Source organism: Lontra canadensis, unplaced genomic scaffold (genome assembly GCF_010015895.1).
Source record: "Lontra canadensis isolate GAN:19392208 unplaced genomic scaffold, GSC_riverotter_1.0 scaffold16, whole genome shotgun sequence".
In the NCBI taxonomy this organism is placed as follows: domain Eukaryota; kingdom Metazoa; phylum Chordata; class Mammalia; order Carnivora; family Mustelidae; genus Lontra; species Lontra canadensis.
This window is the reverse complement of record NW_022631010.1, coordinates 3,128,053-3,148,553: the sequence shown is the minus strand read 5'-3', so window position 1 is coordinate 3,148,553 and position 20,501 is coordinate 3,128,053. Positions and strand designations below refer to the sequence as shown.

General features: G+C 42.5%; 1 protein-coding gene across 5 annotated transcripts in view; it reads left to right on the top strand.

Annotated features, from left to right (window-relative positions):
- Positions 1-1,106: 1,106 nt before the first annotated feature.
- The window catches only part of ASXL1 (ASXL transcriptional regulator 1), a 77,283-nt gene continuing 57,888 nt past the window's right edge, over positions 1,107-20,501 (top strand). For 3 of the 5 annotated variants that reach the window (XR_004382853.1, XM_032858903.1, XM_032858900.1), the window contains exons 1-4: positions 1,107-1,234; positions 6,688-6,770; positions 7,760-7,762; positions 9,116-9,224. Coding sequence is in view for 4 of the 5 variants with exons in the window: in XM_032858903.1 (XP_032714794.1) it covers positions 1,178-1,234; positions 6,688-6,770; positions 7,760-7,762; positions 9,116-9,224 (252 nt within the window). In the remaining variant the exon portion in view is untranslated. Of the gene's footprint in view, positions 1,235-1,459; positions 1,731-6,687; positions 6,771-7,759; positions 7,763-9,115; positions 9,225-20,501 lie in introns of those variants that run through there. The other 2 variants (XM_032858902.1, XM_032858901.1) reach the window with 2 other exon arrangements.

Below are 20,501 nucleotides of genomic sequence, written 5' to 3'. Positions count from 1 at the left end.
TTAAGAATGCTCTAGGCTGTGGGAGCAACTTCTGCAAACATATAGTGGTATTAGCAGCATGAAAGCACAGGAGGAAATGGGGAACTGTTTAGGTCCATCAAACGTGGAATAACCGTTTTACTGGTATGAGTGTCTCATTGTCTCATTATTATTCAGCGGTGAGTCATTTAGGGCAGGACCAAAAGGGAAAGTCCTGTCCCTTGTCATCTCTATGAAGTGTCGGTGAGAACCGTTTAGGCGGGGAAAGGCACAAAGCGAGCACTGGGAGTCGAACTACCACCAGTTCTCTATCTCCACCCTAAACCGCCCAGCTGCCGGGATGCGAGAAGCTCCGAAAGGGTTAAGTATGGCTGGGGAGTCCAGCCACCGCCCCTTCCCAGCATCGCCTCCCAGAATGCCTCAGGCTCCCAGCCAGTTCCCGCACATCGCGAGACTCCGCCCAGTCTCTTCCCCGAACTATTGCCCGTCCGTCGTCTTTACCGAGCTCTGTGTGAGGGGGAGGAAGGTAGGGGAGGGCGGAAAAGAGCCGCGAGGTACGCCGGGAAGTGTGGTCCAAGCGTTTCATGCAGCCATATTCTTCCGGAGCGGGGGAGGCCAGAGAAGCAGCCGGGACTACGATTCCCAGCCGCCCTTTCGGTTTGTTTTTGTTCAAAAAAAAAAAAAAACCCCACACTCCCCCTCCTCACTCTTCACACACACTCACACACACACACCCACGGCGGACACGCACACACCCGGGCGCCGAAGGGAAAGCCGCGTCTCGCCTTCCTGCCCCACCGCCAGTCCTGTCTCGGTGCCTCAGCAAAGCGGGAAAGCGGAGGCTGGAGCCGTGACCTCTGACCCCGTGGTTATGCGGAGCCGCCGCATTCCTTAGCGATCGCGGGGCTGCCGCCGCTGCCGCCGCCGCCGCCGCCGTGGGCGACTGACGCAGCGCGGGCGCGTGGAGCCGCCGCCACCCCTCCCCCACCGCCGCCCTCGCGCCGGGTCTCGCGCCAGCCGGTCCCCGGGAGCCCGCCCCCTCTCCCCGGCCGCACCCGAGTCCTCGCGCGTCGCCGCTGCCGCCGCCACGCGCCCCCCGCCGCCCCCGCCGCCACCGCTGCCCCAGCCCCGCGTCGCCGCCACCCGCCCCGCCCGGAGGTCCCGCGTGGAGCCGCCACCGCCGCCGGGGAGGAGGAGAATGAAGGACAAACAGAAGAGGAAGAAGGAGCGCACGTGGGCCGAGGCCGCGCGCCTGGTGAGGCGGGCCGCCGAGGGGGCTCAGTGGGGGACGCGGGGGGGTGGGCTAGCAGAGCCCCCTCCGCGGGTAGGGGGAGGGGCGAGGCCCTGCCCACTGCAGGAGGGGGCGGGGCCACCATTTCTCTGGGAACGGGGCAGCTTCCCCCACCCCCCAGGCGTTGGGTGGGGGAGAGGTTCCCCGCCGGTCGGATGTGGCGCCTTTTTCTGCAGCTCCCCCACCCCCTAAATTCCTGCGGAGGGGCGAGCTGGCAGGCCGGCTCCTCCCCCTCTGGGCGGCGGGGCCCCAGCCTCCCCTCCCCCACTATTTGGCAGCGTCTGGGGGTCTGGGGAAGCTTCGTTTATGCACTCGGGGGAGTTAGGTTTCCGGGAAGGGTCGGAAGCTCCTCCCTCGCTTCCTGGTGGGCCATGGGGTGTGTGTTTGACTCCAGGGGTCGGAAAACACCCCCGATTTTAAGGACGCGAGTGACATTTTGAGCTTTGCCAATCTAAACCAGGTGTGTGGAGGGAAGGAAGTGCTTACTCCCAGGTGGAACCCTGAGCAGTGGTTCTCAAACTTTAGTGTATTGTTGGGGACACCTGGGAGGTTCTTAAGAATGCTAGTCCTAAAGTCCTAGTTAAGATCTTCTGAGTCTGAAATTCATACTTGAGTAGGGAGCCTCAGTGTCTTCATTTTAACCAGCTTGCCATGTTGAGTGTAATGCAGGTGGCCCGGGACCACACTTTGAGAAACGCTGACTAGAGCGTTTTACTTCATAAGCTATACTGGAGATAGGCACTCTGCAGAGAACTGACTCTACTTTGCAAAGGATGTATGTGTGTGTCCTCCTCTTCTTAGTGTCCTGGTGCGTGTTTTACATGAAGTGTTGGACAAAGACCCAAGTATCTGTGAAGATTCTGCTCACTGAGGACTTAGCAAAGGAGGGAGTAATTTGAGTGTTGAAGCTGCCTTAGGAGGAGGGTTGTGTGTTTTGCTTTCATAGCGTCAGAGGACTTGTAAGCGAAATACCTTCCTTTTGGATTTGCACCCACAAAGCTAAGACACTGGGAGACATGTTCTTATAAAATCTTGGCAGATGACAATAGTAACTTCTCCCAGAGATGTCACTTTCTCAAGAGCTATGTACAGAGTCGGGTTATAGTGCTGATAGCGTACTTGTCTCTTGACACCTTGTAGTTTATATGTAATTGCTGTAATTCACTTTTAACGATGAATGAAGATTTACTTTCTGATCTTTTACTTTATTGGGAAGTGAGGTTCCTTCCTCACAGGTGTTGCGCAAAGAGATGACTGTTGTGTTTGGGGTCTTTACAGCTCCATGGTACACCTTTTCTTTCTTGGAGCATGTAGAATTCAGTTATTGACTTACAAGAACTGTTTGGTTTACTAGAGAGTGTTCCCTGGTGTTCCTGATTGTCTTCCCAGGCACTTGTTGCCCAATGAACAGAAATAGCAAGTGTTTGTGTGCTCAAGTTTCATGCTTCAGTTCACTTGTTTTAGTTTGGCATGTGAAATTTGAAGATTTTGAAGTTCTGAATATTTTTTGACTCAATCAAAATTGGAAGCTTTGGCTAACTTTGAGATCTCTTGGAAATTTTAGGATTTCTCCAGTGTTGCCACACCTGGAAACAAATTTAGGCCTGAAGGAGAGGAGGGGAGAGCCAAAGAATGTGCTTGCTTTCCTTCTCCTCAAGCTGAGTCTTTGGTGTTCATTGAAATTCTCTAAACTCCTGGTATGCAGGTGTTTATGACTCTGGGCACCAAAAGGAAATTTGCGTGCTAGAGTTTTACTTGTTAGAGGTAGGTGAAAGTGCCTTTAAATCCCGTGTAATTTATGTTCTAACAGAATTCTAAAGTTTGTCTCAAAGCTCTGTTGGCTCTTCCAAGTCGAGAGACTTTGGGAATTCAGTGTCCACTGTTCTGTTCGGCCTCTTTAGCTTCTTGAACTTATTGTGATCTGAACTCCAGTATCCAGGTTGTTAGTGTTGTTTTGTCACTGGCTAAACTTCATGCCAGATTATCTGAGTAAGTTATTTCTCTCTTTGTTTTATGGCTCTTCATTAAAAAATAATAGGAACAGGAATGACTTCGTAGACAACTTGTGGAAACGTGGCTTGTAATTGTGCATATGTTTTATTGTTTTTTATTAGACTTTTCTGTCCCTTTGGACAAGACCATTTGGTGGGTGAGAGGCAACTTTTTAGAGTCCTCTCCCCATTTAGAGAAAACTGCTGCAACACCCAAGCGCTGGGGAGCTTGAGAGAGATTACGCTGGACAGAGCAGCTGGACTAGAGAAAGCCGGAAGGGGAGGGCGGGCGATTAAATCTACTCTTCAGACAGGTGAATTTGGAGTGCTTGCCCTGGCAATCAGATGCACTTGCTTTGGGGTGGTTTCATATTGCTCCTGACCTTGCTTAGATTGGTGGCTAGAGTGATACTGGGAATTCTAAAAACCTACTTTGGTAGGAAAGAAGAGACTTCTGGAGAATTTCAGTCATGTAGTGTATCCTAGGAGATTGGCTTTTGCAGATGTTAATTATGTTGTCGAGGAGTAGATACTCTTCTTTCAAACATTTTGTAGTATTGTCTTTCCTAGATATAAGAGGTAGACTTTAGAGGGTTGGATGGTATAAATCCTACTCCTTGTTAGGAACGATTTGTTTGGGAGAAATTGCCAAGGGGATTTCCCGTTAAATTGAATGTCCTTAAATGGATTCTCCCTGGCTTTGAGAAATTCTTCATTGTCCGCTTTATCTTTCACTTTGATTGAGGACTGACCATTCTTACATCAAACATTTTTTTTTCTCTTTGAAGTAGGAGAAGAGATACTTTTTTTTTTTTAAGTGTGCTAGAAAGACAAGGACTAGAAATAGAACACTGCTGAATTGTTCTTACACTAAAAGCTGGAGGCATATACAATTATAATAAAAGTGAATACTTTGTATCTTTTGATGTAACTTCCTTTTAGAGAAGTTAGATTCTCAGGCTGTAGATTCTGTTAGATTCTCAGGCTCTTCCCGACTGCTGTTTAAATAATTGGTAACTAATTTTTCAGAGTCATGCTGCTGCTTAAAAAAATTACCGTACAAAAATTCGCTAGCTCAGCTCTCATTTAGAGGGAAGTGCTGTCTGTGGCAGTGAATATTAGTAGCTTCTAACGGTTTGTTGTGGGTTTGTTCAAGTCAGCACTGTTTAACTTGGCACTCAGGTTCTTAGAATACAAAGATGGATAAGTTTTGCTCTTGAGGAACTTATGGTCTTCTGGGAATGGAAGGTCTAGACCCATGAATAGAATTTTACTACATGCATGATAAGTGCCGTCATAGATGTATGTATGAGAAACAGATATCCTGGTTCAGGCTTACTGTCCAGGCATCATTATCACTGGTTCCTCCTTGCACTCACAAGTGTCCTACTTTGGAAGGTAAATTACATGTGTTGTGGACTACAAGGACACTGAAAAGAGACATTTAACTCTGCCTGAGAGAGGACAGAGAAGGCTTCCTGGAGGAAGGTGCTTTTCAAACTGAATCTTGAAGAGTGAGTAGAAGTTAGGCCCCTCACGGAGGATGTTAGGAGCTGGCGAGAAGGAGCTGGTGGTGTGTGTGTGTTTGTGTGTGCACGCTTGTGCACAGGCAGGGTGGAGAGTGTGGGAATTGGGTAGAAGAACTACCCATAGTTATTGGAATGTGAAGTTGTGGGGTATCAGTTTGGCATTCAGGTAGAGAGACAGGCAGAGACCAGATTCCAAGGGCCTTGTGTGCCAGGCCCGTGAGCACATATTTATTCTGGGCGCCAGAGGCACGCACTTCCATGGCCGGTAATTCGTAAAACAACTCTTACGAGAAGACAGCAATATCCTTCCATCATAAGTCAGGCCACGGACGCTCAGGTTGGGTAGGTAACTCGGCCAAGTTCTGAGGGCTAGCATTTAAATCCAGGTCCATCTGGTTCTAAAGCCTGTGCTTTTCCAGTGAGCTGGTGAGTTCTTCTTCGGAAGCTTTGGCCTTTGCTGTATGTGATTAGATTGCTGTTGAAGAATTTCAAAGCGGGGAAAGTGACGAGGGCAGATTTATTTTGTTGGGTTGACCTCAGGCTGTAGCAGGTAAGTTCTACAAGAGCAGCGATTTGGTCTTGTTTACCGTTGAATTCTAGAATTGTTCCTGGCACGGGGAAGTATTTCATGTATTTGTGGAGTGAAGGATGGTGGTGGAGAAAGGATCGATTTGAAGAAAGCAGGGCTGGTTGCAGGGATATTAGCCAAGGGGCTGTGTGTTGGGTGAGGAAAGGAACTGGGGGACAGGTGAGAGAGTGAGGGGTGCTGGCTAGGTTTCTGCATTAGGTGCTGGAGGAATAGGGGCAAAGTATTGGAGTTGCTGGTTAGAAGAATTACGACAGATGATGGGGAGGGAATGTGGGTCCAGAAGTGAATATTTGAGTCAGAAGCTGGGGAGGCTAGAGGTGGATATTTGGAGTTAGCAGACTATAGGTAGTAGTTGAAGCTATAGTTGAAGTTGAGAGGTGATAATACTACTTGAAGAGAATGTAGAATTGAGAGAGGCTAACAATGGGACCATGGTAAATAGGGGCTTGATTTCAAGCTTCTCCAAAGCTTGACTTCCTTTAGTGCTGAGGGCTCGTGTTCTTCCACCAGGAAACCCTTTAGCAGCAGTGCTTGTCATACTTAACCTCACATTTTCTTTGTGACAAAGCAGCGCTTCAGTTAGTTGTTACAGTTAAGGGACTGCAAGATGTTGTGTGGAGTAGCCTCAGCAGCTGATGTAGAGACAGTGCAGAGATACTGACAGCTTTCCTCCTCCCTGAGAAGGATAGCATTTCTAAAACATCTCCGCTCCGTCCCGTGAGAGAGCTGCAGTTGCTCGCTGGGAAGCTGCTGCCGTGACTTTGTTGGAGGCGATGCTAACACGAGTGGAACGTTCTGTTTCTCGTTGCTTTGCATGCACCAGTCATACAGAATCAGAGCCTCATGTTGCCAAATGGAAAAAAGGTAATGCGGCAGTTAACACCAAAATTTCACAACACAGTGGCGAAACCATCACTTAAAAATGTGGGTACTAATCAGACTTCTAAGTCGGAGTGCATTTCTGTCTTGTCATTATTTTGTAGCTCTGTGTATTCTGTGCTTTAGTCATGTGAACAATATGAAGTTAAGCGGTAACCAGTGTGGCTAAGGCCCGACCCCCATATCATAGCACGTGTGCTAAGAGGATGGGTGTTTTTAGAATTAAGAGTTAGAGTATTTAACGCTAATTTCAGTCACTTTTAGCAGCATCTTAGATAGATACGTAATTTGGTTTCTGAAGCAGTGTTAACCCTGGAAAAACGAAATTGACAGCCGTGGTGCCTCACAGCAGAACTGTAGCTCAGGATATGGACTGATGGGTATCAATGGAAATTGTGCACTAAAATCGGAACATTTATATTTCTTCAGGTACTAGAAAACTACTCGGATGCCCCAATGACACCAAAACAGATTCTGCAGGTCATAGAGGCAGAAGGACTAAAGGAAATGAGGTTTGTATTGTTCTCATTGTTCAAAAGGGTTTCATAGGGCATAGGCCTATCTGTAGATGCTTAGTGACATGATTAAGTGTGTAATATGCCTTCTCTCTCTGTGTCTCTTCGTCTCTCCACCCCCCCCCCCCCACCGCACTCCCCTGCCCGTCCTGGGTTTGTTGTGGTACAGAACCCTTCTCCCAGGTTGTGTGTCCTCTGAGTGGCAGGTGGGAGTGGGTGAACATCCATTTGTTTTCATTAGAGATGCAGTGGCTTGCCCTATTCTTGCTCTGCCTTAAATCTTGACATGGAGTGTGTTCTTTGTGTACAGAATCCACGCGTTTTCTTTTGTACTCTCTTGCACATTTTAGGAGAGAAGGGGCAGACTCTGATAGACTCTGTCTTGTTTAAAACTTCACTTCTTTCTATATCCCTGAAGTTCTTTGTTTTAGGATCAAGAGAAGGGTGGTTTTATCACCATAACACCACTGGCTTTTTTTCCTCCCTGCTGATTCTAGCCATTCATCATAGGAATATACTAAAGTTCAACATGACCTTGATTTTATTCTCCTATGATGTAGTTTTCCTAGAGAAGCAACAAGTTAGAGACAAAAGGAATTGCAGGCATGAAAATCAGTGGTTGTGTTTGATTCTTCTCTCTTCACTCTCACCCCAGCTTCCCTCTTCTTTAATGTAAATGAAAGAGGAGAGCACAACGCAGTCTCCTTCTTGGGACTCAGAACAAATAGCACATCCTTTTGCTGGTTAAGCTTTAGCTGCTTGAAATTGGCCTTTTAGGGTTAAAAGATCCTCACTTTCCAGTTATCAGTTTAAATAGTCTTAAGCTGACGGTTCGTGGGGAGGGAAGATCAGGATTGTGTAGATCACACTCATTTAAATAGTACCTATGCACTGTGTAGTGTTATAATTGTGCTTTATTTTTGTTTTTATGGGCTATTTCCCATCATGCTGCTGTCTGCACTGCTGTTGGACCACTATACCTATAGAAGGTAAATTAGTCCCTTTGGGACAGATGAAATTGAGAATTTTAACTTGTTTCTGCTTCTTGCTCTTATAGGAATTAATGAAGCAGTCATGATGGCTCATGATGAGTGAGCGAGCAGTTCTGTAATTTGTAGACAGAGGTATAGTGTGTAGGAGTTACACTGTTCTGCTGAAGGACTCTGCCAGCATGCTGTCCCCCCTTGTAGCAGAGATGTTAGCACACCCACTTGATACTCCAGATTCTGCACAAAGATTCTGTAGAGATTGGTTCTTGGTGAAAATTTTTTTTAGCATCCAGTGTGTTCCAAAGCAGAATAAGTAATAGGGTTGTTTTTTTTTTTTTAATGGCTTTTTTAGACTCAGAATTTATTTTTAACACTGCATAAATTAAGGCTTTTGGTTCTGAAAGATCTTAAGAGGCTTTACTTAAGATATTTATGTATTTTTAACATACTGGGGAGAGGGACGAGAAGGTGCACAGGTGAATCCTAGCACTAACATGCTAGTGCCAATCTCCGTTAATATTAATAATGGACGTTTGTCTGTGTTTTTGACAGCTGTTCTATTTTAAAGTTTCAGTAGATGGCCTTTAATTCACTGAGTTACTGTTTTGCAACCAACTGCTGCAGCAGGGAGTGTGAACTATCCTAATGAGCCATCTTTTTTTCATTATTGGGTACCAGATCCACTTGACTGAATTTTTTTTTTTTTTTTTAAGTTGAAATTTAAGTGATTGCTCCTGGCTAGATGTAGAATAAAACCCATTCTCTTCCTTTCCCAACAGAGAAAAAGCAAATGAAATATTCTTTTTTGTGTGCTTATTAGCAAATATTTAACTGGGGATGAAAAGGTGTGCTTGTTTTCTTGGGACAGCACCATTGATTCTGTGGTCTTTGTGTTGATAATGTTTTGTGGCAGTTTCTGAGCATTATATATATAGGACAAAATACAGAGGCTAGGAAACACAGTTTTGTTTTTTAATTAATATAAAATTTAATTTTTAAAATTTAATAAAAATATTGCGTAATATGTATTTTTAAAACTCCCTGAATTTGAACATTGTGTACTTTTTCTAAATCTCTTTGAGAACTTGGTTGATATTGTCACAAGGCACTAAGGAGGTGCCGGGTGTGGAACAAGGGAATCACATACCATGTCCTACCAGGGTGTGATTGATGGGGATTTCATTCATTGCCCTGTATTACTTTCAAAGTGGACTTGTCATCATGGGCTCTTTTCTGCTGTATATCTTGCTCTGCTGCTTCTTGATTTAAGAATGAGTTGGAGGGTATTGGATCTTTGAGTAAGCAGGCATATAGATTTCTATAACACTCATCTATCCTTGTATGTTTTTACAGCGGGACATCCCCTCTTGCGTGTCTCAATGCCATGCTACATTCCAATTCAAGAGGAGGAGAGGGGCTGTTTTATAAACTGCCAGGCCGAATCAGCCTGTTCACACTCAAGGTAAGTAATATCAACTCTGTTTTTAAACTTTTAGTGTGAGAGTTACCTGGTATAGGTCTGGGATGAGACCCCTGAATTTGCATTTCTTTCTTTCTTTCTTTTTTTTTAAAGATTTATTTATTTATTTATTTGATAGACAGAGATCACAAGTAGGCAGAGAGGCAGGCAGAGAGGAGGAAGCAGGCTCCCTGCGGGCTTGATCATGACCCGAGCTGGAGGCAGAGGCTTTAACCCACTGAGCCACCCAGGCGCCCCTGAATTTGCATTTCTAATAAGCAGGCCAGTGATGATGATGATGTTGGTCATAAACAGTACTTTGAGATATTCTAGGGTGAACAGGGTATTAGAAGTTCTTTAGTCATATCCGCTATTTTGTATTTTCAGAAAGTCATATCAGCTATTCATCTTTTCTTTGTTTATATCTTTGCAGATTGTAGGCAGTAGTGGGATAAGGATGTGTGGGGGGTAACTGCAAATGTGCTTTAATTAGGATTTTGTTTGTAATAGTACCGTGAAAGATAAATTACTGGGCAGCTAAAATAAGACCTACTCTATGGAATATAACTGACATGTGAACATCCTTGTGGAAATTCAAAAACTCATTAGCTTTTTCTAAGTGGCACTAATTACAAAGGGAAGAGAACTTAAATCAGAGGTCACAGTAAAGCTTAAATAGAGCTGAAATGAATAGACTAATTATTTTTTTACTATTTGTGATATAAATGGTTATCATTTAAACCAGGGGTTGGCAAACTTTCTGTAAAAGGCCAGTAATAAATATTTTAGGTTTTATGGACCTTGCTGTCTCTATTATAATTATTTATCTCTGCCATTGTAGCAGGAAGGCAGGCATAGACAAATCATAAGTGAGTGGGCAAGGTTGTGTTCCAATAAAACCTTATTTCCAAAGACAGTGAGAGGGTCAGATTTGGTTTGGGACTGTGGTTTGCTGACCTGATGTAGACAGGATGATGATGAGGAAACTGTGAATTTGATGCTGACCCTTCTACTCATCCATAATGTGGTTATAAATTTCAGTAGTCTGTACACAACTTTTCCCTTTTATTTTCTTGATAGACTTATTTTCTTTAATTCAAAATTAAGCACTTGAGCAAATACCACAATGTCCATAACCTGTAGTCATAAAACTTGATGTTATGTATACTTCAAATGTATCTTATATTCAGATGTCTTTGCTATTTTCTATATTGTATCTATTTCTAGTATTTTGGACTTCTTTTGTTAAGAGGCTGCATAATGTAGTGTCAGGAACCAAATCTTGGGGAGAAATAGAGCCCTGAGTTCCAAATCTACCTTTATAACGTGGGACAGGTTTAAGTTTTCTTTGTGGTGGTATATGCATTTCTAACACAGAGTCAGTCCTTAATAAATGGTAGCCTTTTTGGTATTCCTTTAGGTTCTTTATTGTCAGTTGCTTGCTAATGACATTTTCCCATTGCATTTACACATTGTTGTATATAACATAATGGTACATAGTTACATATGATTATAATTGTTTATATTATGTATATTACAAATATGCATGTTGACCACCTATTTCTATTTTAAGGGGGAGGAGAAATACGTTTTTCTGTGAACACATTGAGAGTAGGAACTGAGTTTCATTTGTCTTTATGACTTTGCCGCAATTTGCTTTATACCTCTCTTCCATACTTTAGAATGAATGTTTTAAGAACAAGTACATTATTCTGCATAACCATAATCTTATTTTCATATTCAAGAAAATTAACATTGATACAGTAGTATATAATATATAGTCCACGGTCAAATTGTCTCTGGTTCCACAAATAATCTTTATAGCTTATTTTTTCAGTCCAGCATCCAATCAAGAATCATGTATTTCAAAAATAAAATAAGATAAAAACAGAGAAGGGGGCAAACCCTAAGAGAGTCTTAACTCTAGGAAACAAACGGAGGGTTCCTGGAGGGGAGGTGGGTTGGGGAATGGGGTAACTGGGTGATGGACAATAAGGAGGGCGCTTGATGTAATGAGCACTGGGTGTTATATGCAACTGGTGAATCACTAAACTCTACCTCTGAAACTAATACGCTATATGTTAATTGAATTTAAATAAAAAATAAAGAGAAAGAATGCTGCATTTCATTTGGTTGTCATGTCTCTTTAATCTTTGTTAATGTACAATAGTTCCCATGCCTTGTTTTGTCTTTTATGGCATTGATATTTTTGAATAGTTCAGGGCAGTTGTTTTGTGGGATTAAATACATTTTTAAAGGACTAATAAAAGTGTAGAAATCTTAGTTATTTACAGACTTCTTTCTATTTGCACTGCTAGATCATGTCCACTCCTCCAGGCTGTAGCATAGAGCCACTCAGCAATGAAGGATGGAACTGATGCGATGTATGGTATAGTGGTAGTTTGGTCTGGGTCTTGCCTGTAATAAGGGCCAGGAAGGCACAAGTTATTTAATTTAATTTCTCTGGAAAATGCACCTCTGAAATCCTGTGGCATTTTCTTTGCCTACCTTATCTCTCATGTGTTAAGAAAAAGCATGTGCAGAATGCCTTGTAGTTTTTCTGCCCCCTGCTTGGAAATCTCTTCTAGGGGACCATCAAGGTCAGAATTCTGTTGATCCATGTGATTTTGCTACTTAGTTGACAACAGGGTTTTTTTTCAGTTCTGGATACATTTGTGTGGCTTTATCTATGATTACTAAAGGTTTACAGATAAGCTGGCGTCTTTTGGGGCATGCCACAGGGTTCCTTCTCTGATAAAAAGTTGTTTTGGGGAATGTGACGGTACATTTGACACTTTATATATAGATGCTTGCATCAGTCCCCAGAGCTAGTTCTCAAGGATGGACGGGATAGATGAAATCTAACCATGCTTTGAATTCTTGATTTGAATTGCTTTCCTTAGGCCTTTCTTGAAGTCATCTGTCAGTGTCCATCATTGTCTGGTTACACTTGGGATTTCTCATCCTTTACACTTGGGATTTCTCATTCTTACAAAGCCACTCTGAGTTTCTTTGTAGTGTTCTACATTTTTAGGACTTTGATGCTGAACTACTATGCTTTTTCGACTTAGTGATTGTGTCACTGGTGAGTTTAGCCTATATTGGTCTTTGCAGCGCTTACTGCCAGGTATAACTGCAGTCCTGTGAATGTCGTGCGTTTTCATTATGGAATGATTCTCACATGGATATGTCACTTAACGTTACTTATGGCTCTTTCCACTTTATTGTATCTCATGTATGATACAGGGCTCAGCCTTCAATGTCTTTTAACCCAATTTAACAAGCCACATGGATTTTTTAAAATATATAGAATATTTTTATAAAAGTATAAAAAACCTCTTTTTGGTAGAAGAAATAGACGACTGTATTTGAAGTATCCGTACATTAAAATCCAGTCGGCAGATAAAAGAAAGGAAAAAGCAAATGGAGGAAGAGAGGGAGGTAATTATTGCAGTCCCACAATGTTATTTTTATAACTATAATTAAAATATTCACGTACAAATCCACACTTACAGCAATTTCAAAGCTATTTATGTTACTGTTAAATACTGAGAAGAACAAAGGAAATAAGCCTAGACTTAGATACAATAAAATCATGGAGTCTATCATTTGAAAGGCAGTATCAGAGAAGATTCTGATTTTTTTTTAAAAGACTTCATTTATTTATTTGAGAGAGAGCACACAGGGAGAGGGGGAAGCTGACCCCGCCCTGAGCAGGAAGCCTGATGTGGGGCAGGATCCCAGGACCCCAGGATCACGACCTTAGCTGAAGGCAGATGCTTAACTGACTGAGCCACCTTGGTGCCCCAACATTTTGACTTTTGGTATGTGCACAGCAAGTAGGGTGGGTTTTTTTTTTTTTTTTTTTCATGATTTTATTTATTTGTCAGAGCGAGTGCACACAGGCGTGGGGAGCAGCAGGCAGGGGGAAAAGCAAGCTCCCTGATGAGCAAAGAGCCCAACATGGTACTCGATCCCAGGACCCTGGCATCAGGAACTGAGCTGAAGACAGATGCTCAACTGACTGAGCCACCCAGGTGTCCCAGGGTGGTCTTTTATTTATCTATTTTCAAAAAGATTCTATTTATTTATTTATTTATTTATTTGACAGAAAGAGAGAGATTACAGGTAGGCAGAGGCAGGCAGAGAGAGAGGGGGAAGCGGGCTCCCTCCTGAGCAGAGAGCCAGATGCAGGGCTCGATCCCAGGACCTTGAGATCATGACCTGAGCCGAAGGCAGAGGCTTTAACCCACTGAGCCACCCAGGCGCCCCTAGGTGTTTCTGAGGTGTTTCTCAGACACCTCCGCTTTGTGTCCACCATAGGGCCCTTGCACTTGCTAGTCCCTCTGCCTAGAAAGCTCTGTGGTCACTTCTTGCCATTTGGTTCTTAATCCAAAAGTATCTTTTCAATGAACATTATCTCTACCCATCTAATTCTACAACATTAGGAGGGTTTTTGTTTGTTTCATGGCCCTGTCCGTATCAGAAATTACTCTGTAGTTGTTAGCCTCTTTGCACTAGTGTAGGAGCGCAGGGACTTTGTTTTAACTGTATCCCCTGTGTCTAGCACACAGTAGGTACTTGGAAGTGTTGGCTGGATGAGAAGTAGTTGATTAGGTTTCATCAAAATCTTAGCTAGTCGGTTCTCCTTGTAATTCACCTTTCTTTTATATCAGTTTTATTATAGAATATGCATATTTTGGGTTATTTTTTTTTTCTGCTCAGCAAGTCGACTTCTAAGAATCCTTTTTTTCCCCTTGCCCTCTTTAGAGCAGTTCTACATAAATCTGTGCAAGAATCTGCTGACACTAGAAGTAAATCTGTCTGTGACTGTGTCCATAATCTGGTTCCTCTTAATTGCTACAGGCAGAAACTGAGCCATTAGATACAGTTTAAACATTTTAGGTATGTTTCAGATAAAATGTTATTATTCCTTTTAGAGTTTTGAACTTTGATCATCTTGTTAGAAAATAGAATCTCTAAATGGTAGTGACATTTTAAGACAATGTCTTTGATAGTCTGTTAGCCTTAACAAATATATGATCTTTTAAAATGCTTAGAGTCTTAGAATTTTAGTGTGGGAGGGGCTCTCAAATCATCCAGTTCATTTTTCTTTTGCAGTTAGATAACTGAGCTTCTAACAGGTTAAATAATGTATCTGTGATTATACATCTGTGTCACAGATGCATATAGCCAAGTTGGGACTAGAATCCAGGGCCCCCACCTTTGGAGTTTAATTTCTTTTCATTATGCTAATTTAGAATAAAGAGTTTTCCTATAGGTTTTATGACCTTTGGTCCTTTGATCTTTTTGAAGCATCTTGTGAGTTTTTTGATAATGTCTTGAAATGTCAGTTTTACTCTCTTTAGTGAAAAATCCTTATGATTGTTAAGCCAAGTAGGTTTTCATGTCCTTAGATGTGACTCTTTAGTTATGACTGGTTGAATTTCTGCACTCTGCATTAATTATATTGGCATTTCGGGTCATAGGCGTTCTTTTCTGTGTTAGAATAAGTGGTGTGTTGTGGTAGTAAGAGCATTGGACTAGGTAGGAGTCAAGGTCTGGTTTCCAGTATAGCACCTCATGTCTTACTAAATATCTCCATTTATACTTCTTTGTCTCTAACTCTCAGAAGTTGAAATAGATTGGTCATTTAAATACTTGAGGTGTAAAATCCTTTTATGTCATGAAATGGAGCTCCAAAATACGAATAGAGGCTGTGAAACTGCTCTGGTTGAAGCAAGCTGTGAGGGACCACCTGCTCCATCTTTTGTGAAATTTTGCTGTTCCCACCCCTGCCTCAAGCAGTCGAGGATCTTTCCCAGACCGTGGCACTCTGTTGAAAACCTTCTAGAGTAAAAATGCAGTAAAAATCCTTCCTGTGCTCCCATTCTAGCATCTAGACTATGTTGTATGAAGAGTCAGCACGGGATATTTTTCCTTTTTGTTCTTTTGTGATGCATTTGGTATTTCCTGGAAGCAGACAGTTTTCTTGTGAGCCCTGTTCCACTCTGAACTGTAGGAGATCTGCACAGAAGGCCCAGTTAGTAGAGCAGTACCATTTGCTCTGGTTAATAGTAGCAGTTTGGTTTTGATGGAGGCTTTGACCTCTCTGTTGGTAAAAGCTTCCTTATTTGTTTGAATAATTCTCAAGGGATGTCTGGATCCGCCTATGGAAAAGGGGGGTATTCTGTTGTTTGACAGGATTTCCAGCCAGCTCAGGGAGAAGAGAGAGCTTGATTGTTCTTAGAGCCCTAGTCAGACTCTGGTTTCATGTCTAAGAGATGAGCTGCCTTTTGTCCTCTTCTACTTCCTGAAGTTCAAAGCCCTGTAATGATGGAAGTGTGGTAAAGGTCAGGTACCAGAGGTTTCGAAAGCACTGCCACTGGAATGATTTTGTGGTTGTTCAGGGGGGTGGGCAGGATGATAATTTCAGGGGTGCTAAAGTGATGTGTATTTTTAAAACAAAAAGGTTATACTTTTAAAGTGCGATTTTAAGGCACCAGGGTTCTAGGAAAATGAAATTGTTCCAGGCTTCCTTGGGATTGTGTTTGAAAAAACACTTTTCTTTGGATCACCCAGTATGAAAACAGTATGATCTCTTCTCAGTCCTTCAGATCAGACTTTTGGGGAGAGTTATTTGAGGAGCTTGTTTAGTCTAAGAAAGTTTGCTTCTTCTAGCTTAGCTAAATCTGGAAGGAAAGCTGGAAACTGATGTTTGAGCGCTAACTGTATCCAAGACAGTCATCATACTTGTCATATTGGTCTTTCTGAAACATAAATATCTCTCCTACTCCTGTAATAATGGGGAAGAAACCTGAGAGAGTTTAAGTAAATGGGACCAAGTCATATTTTTTTGGTTGTTTGAGAGATTTGTATTCAACACATGGAAGACAGGCTTAGGAGATTTGAAGTTTTGACTATATGAGTTGGTTCTCAAATGTTTGGGAGGCATTTTTAAATTCTGTGTGCATCACAAGGTAGGGAAGGGATGGGGAGCAAAAAAGATGTCTGTCTTCTGTTTTGGGAAATGTTTTTGATTCACATGTACTAGATGGGCTTTTACATGTGTGCCTTTATGTGTCAGCTAATCCTTTCTGTTTTAGTCTCTTTGACTCTGCGTGCCAGTTTTTCTTGGGTCACTTAACTCTGGACAATACTCCTTTGACTTCTGACTTGTACTTTTTTTGGTCTCCATTCCCATTGCAACCACCTTACTCTTAAGTTACGCTCATAGGCTGGATACCAAAACAACTCTTGCCTGGGCCCCTTGCTTTCACGTTTGCCCCCTTTGCTCCTTGGTAATTCACACAGTAGCCAGCGGGATTTTTTTTTTTTTTAAAACATGATTTGACCATGACACATTTCTGTTTAGTGTCTCTTAATGGCTTCCTATGGCATTTACCAAAAAAATTCAAACCTTGCCCAGCCACACTGCCCATCTTTCTGTTCTTTGAATTCCTTCAGCTCTTTAGAGTTTTAGTGTCTCCCATTTGGAACTGTCTTCTCCTTTTTGCTGGTTACAGGTCTCAAGTTAAATGTCAGTACCTCAGAAACTTTATCTCTAAATTGGATTTTCGTGTTGTGCCCCAAACTTTACTTCTGGTCACTTACGAGTTAATGATTACCTAATTATTTAGGTAATTGTTTGATAGGTCTCTTCTGACTAGACCTTGGGGTAGAGAATCAGTATTATTTTGTCTTTGGCTGTGTCCTCAGCGTCTATCGTACGAGGTGCTTAATAACTGTTGGACAAATGCAGTGGAGGGGCGCCTGGGTGGCTCAGTGGGTTAAAGCCTCTGCCTTCGGCTCGGATCATGATCCCAGAGTTCTGGGATCAAGCCCCGAATCAGGCATCAGGCTCTCTGCTCAGTGGGGAGCCTGCTTCCTCTCATTCTCTGCCTCTCTGCCTACTTGTGATCTCTGTCTGTCAAATAAATAAAATCTTAAAAAAAAAATGCAGTAGAAAAACTCGTAGAAGGAGAACGTTACTCCTTGACTGGTAGCAGTTCTCTTTGACAAACAGTTGAATTGGTTTAGGACAGTAATTTTTAGTATCAAAGTTGAAATATATAGTAGTATGGAATGTTCACCAGCATCTCTTTTCTGTAAAATGAAGTAGTTGAAAATCTCCGAAATATAAGCTTTATTTTCTCAAAAGAAAAAAGTAAGGTCCAGTGTTGTTGGTTTTTTTTTTTTTTTTTCCTTAAAGATTTTATTTATTTATTTGACAGAGATCACAAGTAGGCAGAGAGGCAGGCAGAGAGGGGTGGGTGGCGGGGGGGAGGATGTTCCCTGCTTAAGCAGAGAGCCTGATGCGGGGTTTGATCCCAGGACCCCGAGATCATGACCTGAGCCAAAGGCAGAGGCTTAACTCTCTGAGCCACCCAGGCGCCCCCCCCCCCCAGTGTTGTTTTTGAAATTCATTGCCAATTTGATTAGTGCCCTCCCTGCCCTTGCCCCTCCCCCTATTTTCTACCTCCTGTCTCTGAGAGTTTTCAGAATTTTTTCCATGAGTATATCCTTTAGTGTAGGTCATTTTTCACCCTATGGGCCTTACTCAAATGTCTGATGATCTTGGTTGAGGGACTGTTCTTTACTTAAGCGTCAGGCTCTTAAACACTAGTGGGAAATTCCGCACATCGTGGTTTTTGTGGCTTGACTTGTCTCCTGCAGCAGTGAGAGTGGCTGTTGCTTAATTGTGTGGTGCTGGAGTAAGTAAGGATGTCTGTGTCCTCCTGATGTATGCTTTTAATAATCCCCATATTCTCAATCCCATACCTCATCTTTGCCATGTTTAGATTCTGAGCCTTTCTGGAATTTAGGGGATAAATCCACTTGGTTCTTTGCAGTACCTCTCTCTGTAACACTTAGATTTCATCTTCCTTTGTTTTGGCAACTTGTTTCCTTTGCCTCTCTGTTTCTTTGTGGCTGACAACTTCCAAAGTGTATCTCCACCCTGGATATTTTCCCCTGGACATCAAACTTGTATCTGTCCAGGTGTCTGTTCAGTATCTCTGTTTGGATACTGATGGCATCTTAGAACTAATATACACAAAACCGATTTTGATTTTCCCACCCCAAACCTTTCACCCTTGTCTTATCTATATCACTTAGGGGGAATTCCATGTTCTAAGTTGCTTAGGTTAGAAACCTTTGAATTGTCTTCAACTCCTTTCTTTTGTTCTCATGGCACATGTAATCATCAGTAAACCCTGTTTGCTTAACTTTCAGAATATGTCCATTTTACCCGCTACCCCGGACCACTTTCGTGGTTTAAACCACCAATCGTCTTTCTCCTTTCTCCTAGATTTTTATAGTAACTTCTGAACTGGTCTCCTTGCTTTCCACTCTTGTCACTCTCCTCAGCCCTGGAGCCAGGAAGATTTTTATTTCCCCCCACTAGGAGTGGAGCCCATTATGGGCTTGAACTCACAGCCTTAAGATCAAGATCTGGGCCAAGATCAAGATTTGGACGCTTAACCAACTTAGCCACTCAAGTTCCCCAGGAAGATTTTTTTTTTTTAATGTCAGGTCATGTCATTCCTCTGCTCAAAACCATCTAGTATTCACCCCTCACCCCCTCAGGTAGGCTGAAATCCTTCGAGTTGCTTGCAGGACCCTGATGAGATTTGCCCCCACCCTCTCTCTCCTCCTACTTTCTTCCCCTGGTTCACTCTGCTAGATAAACACAGTGGCCTCCTTGGTGGTCCTTGAACACGCTGCCAGTGTACTCTCTCAGGGCTATGTCCTTGCTGTTTCAGCTGTCTGCCATGCTTTCCCCCCACAACATGCCTTGCTCCCCCACCACCTTCAGGTCTTGCTCAGATCGCACCCTAACCCCTCTGTACCCCTCAGCACTCCCCTCTTCCCTGCCCTATCTTTTTCTTCTTGTGTCTGATAATCTGTGTATCATTTGCTATATACTTGCTATTGTCTGTCTTCTTTGACTAGGACATAAACTCCCGGGGGGGGGGGGTTAATTTTAGTTACTATTGTCTCTCAGTAAATAATTTGTGTGAGCAAAGGTATCATAGTTTATTTCTTTTGATTTGGTAATATAGTGAATTATATTAATAGATTTTTTTTCCAGTGCTCAAATATCCTTGTATTCCTAGGATAAATGTCATTTCTGCATGTTTTCTTTTTAAACATGCATTGGATTTAGTATGAATCATTTATTTAGAATTTTTACATCTGTATTCATAAGTGATCTGTGATATTTGGATTTCAAACCTTACTCCGTTTTGGTATCAAAACAAGCTGTGCTGGTTTCCTGCTCTTAATATGCTGTATTAGTCTAAGACAGATTTGTCTGTTAGAACACACATACAAGACCTACTGGGCATGTTGAGAATATATTGCTTTTACTTTTTTTTTTTTTTATCGTGAAGTATATAATTTACCCAAAAGAAAGTATGTAGTTTGTGGTAAAGAATAGCTGAAAAATAAACCGCACACTCCTATACTCACCAGCCAGCTCAGGAACAGAATACCTTTTACATTCTTTGAGGCCTCTGAGCATATCCTTTTCTGTCTCTGCTGAAGATAACCAATATTCTGATTTCAGTGGTAATCATTCCCTTGCATTTGTTTCTGGGTTTGCCCATAGGTCTGTATTGCTGTACTTGCCTTTTATTTTATTTTATTTTAAAGATTTTATTTATTTATTTGAGAGACAGAGATCACAAGTAGTCAGAGAAGCAGGCAGAGAGAGAGGGGGAAGCAGGTTCCCTCCTGAGCAGAGAGCCCGATTACAGGGCTCGATCCCAGAACCCTGGAATCATGACCTGAGCTGAAGGCAGAGGCTTTAACCCACTGAGCCACCCAGGTCCCCTGTACTTGCCTTTTAAAAATAATCTTTATGTGAATGGAATCATGGATTTTTCCCTGAGTTGCTGCTTTTACATATCATTTCTGAGCTTGAAATGTGCTGGTGCATTTAATTGACATACATCATATTTTCTGGTATGTGCTGTCTTCTGGTGTGAATATGCCATGATTTATTTGTCCATTTTTTTCTTGGTGCATATTTGGTTGTTTCTAGTTATCTCTGTAACAAACAGTGCTGCATTGAGCACTTCTCTACATGTCTCCTGGTGTGTGTGTGGAGTAGCTTTTCTGCGGTGTGTATGTTGCTGGGAATGGGACCGACCGTGGTAGGTGTTTTTTTGTTTGTTTGTTTTGTTTTTTTTTTTTAAAGATTTTATTTATTTATTTGACAGCTGGAGATTACAAGTAGGCAGAGAGGCAGGCGGGCGGGGGGGGGGGGGGGCAGAC